This window comes from Arachis duranensis, chromosome 9 (assembly GCF_000817695.3).
Source record: "Arachis duranensis cultivar V14167 chromosome 9, aradu.V14167.gnm2.J7QH, whole genome shotgun sequence".
In the NCBI taxonomy this organism is placed as follows: domain Eukaryota; kingdom Viridiplantae; phylum Streptophyta; class Magnoliopsida; order Fabales; family Fabaceae; genus Arachis; species Arachis duranensis.
In genome coordinates, this window is record NC_029780.3 from 12,474,937 (window position 1) to 12,478,516 (window position 3,580).

General features: G+C 36.8%; 1 protein-coding gene across 1 annotated transcript in view; it reads left to right on the forward strand.

Annotated features, from left to right (window-relative positions):
- Window positions 1-2,616: 2,616 nt before the first annotated feature.
- The window catches only part of LOC110275626 (uncharacterized), an 8,010-nt gene continuing 7,046 nt past the window's right edge, over window positions 2,617-3,580 (forward strand). The window contains exons 1-2 of the mRNA XM_052254196.1: window positions 2,617-2,699; window positions 2,876-2,969. Coding sequence (XP_052110156.1) covers window positions 2,617-2,699; window positions 2,876-2,969 — 177 coding nt within the window. The remainder of the gene's footprint in view (window positions 2,700-2,875; window positions 2,970-3,580) is intronic.

The following is a 3,580-nucleotide window of genomic DNA, read 5'->3' on the forward strand; positions in this document are numbered from 1 at the left end:
GAAATTCCATGGACCAATAGAGTTACTAAAGTCTAAAAAAATACAAAATGATTCTAATAGTCATTTAGATTATTTAATTCGAACATAGACAATTACTATGAGTGATTAAAATAATGAAACAAAGTCTATTCTAACATTAAAAAATATCAAACTGTTCTTGAATGTGCATTAACCATTATTTATATTTAGTTAGTTAATAAATCAATGCTCAATTCAAATTGGTTTTCATAGTTTATTACATTTTTAATGTTCAATTTGCATGCTGATTATTAACTAATTAATTGATTTCTTATTTGATCATTAATTTTTTTATTTTTGGTTGTCAAATATATATTTACATAAATTTTTGTTATTTTAAATCAAAATGGATGATCTAGACCAATCAGAAATATATGATCCTTCGATAATGATGAAAATGATGATGAAGATGAGACACTGGTATGGGATGATCCTCATAATTCTATAGATTTGTGTGGTTCAATCAATTCATCAATGGAGGTCAGCGAACAAAGTAATGAAACAAGCGACTTGTCTGACCACGGGTAATGCTAAATGTAACTTTTTTCTTAACTTTTGCATTTTAATATTGTGGTACAGATCAATATCTTTTAATGTGGTGACTAACATGTTTAAAATATCCTGAATCAGATACACTCCAGATGCTTATTATGAGAAGATCATCACAAATTTGGATTTGAGTCAATCTAGACTGGCAAGTTGATCTCAAAAAAGTGATTTTTTTTGCAAATTTATTAAATATTCATTCTATATATGTTATTCATTATATATGAAAATACTCTGTTTACCCTAACTATGAATCATTCATTGCAGTATCTGCCTTGAAAATTTGCTGCATATCTTAAACTCTCTGGAGATTGTTCAGTTTGGAAGATCACTGGTCCACCTTCCAACGTAGGCAAGAATGTAGTCTTTTTTCACTTACTGAAAAGTGGAAGAAGAGATGGAGAATGGAAGTCTGGGGTCGAGTGGAAATAATATTGTAGAGTATACAATTTAAAGGAAGGGGACAAGATTACCTTGAAGCTCGACTCCCTACCTAACCGCCAGATAAAGTTGTTGATTGAACGATCTTAGACGTTATAAAAAAGGCCTCCTATGTATTACTCTGTGTGACACATATTTTGAACTATATGTTAAACTATCTTAGAGATATTTTGTTTTCTTATTAATGGGGAAGTAATTATTTAGGTGGTTTGAATAGTTGTTGTAAATGAATATGAAGTATTTGACTATGTTTTTTCTTCTCTTGTATTAACAATTAAATTAGTATGTCATTTTTTTAAAGTATAATATTAATATTAGATATGAGACTTTTGTCCAAAATATATTGGGTATATTGAATAATTTTATTTTTCAAAAGATTAACAAAACTTTAGTCCCGTGCAAATGCACGGGTCTTCACGCTAGTAATAAATTATTTATGGTTAAAAATTAACAAATTATTTCAAACATCAAATTTTATAACTAACAAAAATTAAAATAGACAAAAATAAAAAATCAAAATTTAGAAAAATCAGTGTAAGACCCAGAATCTTTGAAAAGTCTTATTATGAGCAAGTCTCAAATCCTACAGTTATTTATAGCCTTAATTTCAGAGATTATTTTATTATAGATAATTAAGCCAAGTTTTGATTTATTGGATTTGAGATAAGTTATGATTATTATCCAATTTTATAATTATTGGATTATTTTCTATACTTAAAGTATAAAGTTGATAGTTATGAAATAATAAGGATTTTATATGATTTGGATTAGATAAGTAATATTTTAAATATTATTACTGCTATTTTGGAAAATGAAGAAATTAAGTATATTATTTCTAATTTTGGATTTGGGCATTTTATTGAAAATAATTTGTGAAATTGATGAGCAAATAGTATTTTCTATGTACAAATAGTGTTGGATTTAATTTGGGTTTCAATTACTATATTATTCCCAATTTTATGTGAAATTACCATAATGCCCTTAAACCTAATTTCAAAATGAAACCCTTCCCTAACTTAACTCCTTCAGCCGCTGAGTTCTCTTTCTCCTTCACAAGTTCAACACACACAGTTTTCTTTGTTATCCCTGAAAGAAAGAAGCAAAGAAAACGAAAAGGGGAATAAAGGAAAAGGAGATCCAGAGGAAGAAAGAGCACCGGGCAAGCAGCAGCTCGCCGGCCAGCCGCCACGTCTAGCTCGCCGTCGATCGCACTCCCGTTTGCCACCATCACAGCGCCGATTGCGCCGTCGCTAGGGAGAACAGAATCGAGAAGGGGTTGGCTCGTGAATGTGGGTGGTCGCGGGCTCGGGGCCACCGCGTCTCCATTACCACCGCGTCCACGCCGTGCCGCCGCCACTGCTAAGGTTTGCCGCCACCACCTTATCACCGCCGGCAGGCACAGAAGGAGAGAGAAATCAGAGTTTTGCACAGCAGGGAGAGAGAGAGAGCGCGACAGGGGAAGCCATCTCCGCCTGAGACACCGTCGCCGGACCTCCTTGCCGTCGCCGAACCTCCTTGCCGTCGCCACAGAAACTGCCTTTGTCGGTGCCGTTGGAGGCATGAATGGGAGGAGAACGCGCAGGAGGGAGCTTACAGAGAGGGTGATGCGCGATGGCGGTAGGTTATTCCGCCGCCCTTGCTGCCGTCAGAAGCTACCGCCGTCCAGCCAGCTGCTACAGTGGTCATCGCCTGTCGTGAATGGCTGCCGCAGAAGTGGTTGTGGCTGCCGGAACCACACCGGAGCCTCTGGCCGTTTCTGTCACTTGAGACCCCGCTGCCGTTGCCGGAAAATTTTGCCAGTAAGGCTTCTAAGTTGAGTTTCCCTTCTGTTGAGTTTCCTGGAACTTTATCATTGCTGCGTGTGGTTCAGATCGCCGCTGCTGCTTGGGGCTGACTGCCGGGTTGCCGCCGAACCGATTCGGAGACCGCCGCTGTTTCGGTTCAGCCGTTCCTCCTTCGGTTCGGTAAGTGTTTTCAGTTTGAAAGTCTTTTGGTTACTATTCTGTTATCATACGCTGAGGTTTGTAGTGTTAATTGCTATAAGATTGAGTTCGGTTGTTGTATGTTGCGATTAGAGTTGTTGAGACTGTTCGGTTGTTGTATGTTGCGATTAGAGTTGTTGAGACTATTGCGAAAGTGGCTTGGAACCGAGGTTTTAGCTACCGGGATTTTGATTGTTGATTTTGGGTCGAGGCAGAAAGGATTCTGTGACGCGTTTGGGCTATGGTTTTGCGTTTTGAGGTAGGGGCGCTTTCCAAAAACTATATTTTATATGCCGGAATTATTACATATGGGTACTGATGTGAGATAATGTATTTGGTGATTGTATAAGCCTTATGTGATGTTGATTATCCTGGATGAATGTAATTATATGTTTGAATGGATTATTATTTGGTTCTGATGAATGAACTGTTGTGTGGTTTTGTGAAATATAATGCCGTCCAAGTTGATTCTTTAGAGATTTGAAATATGAGTTTAATCCGTTGAGGATTGGTTTGAATTGAGTCAATTATTTTGATGATGTGAAAGATAGAATACTCTTGAAATTCAGCCTGGGTTGCTTTGATTAATTTTG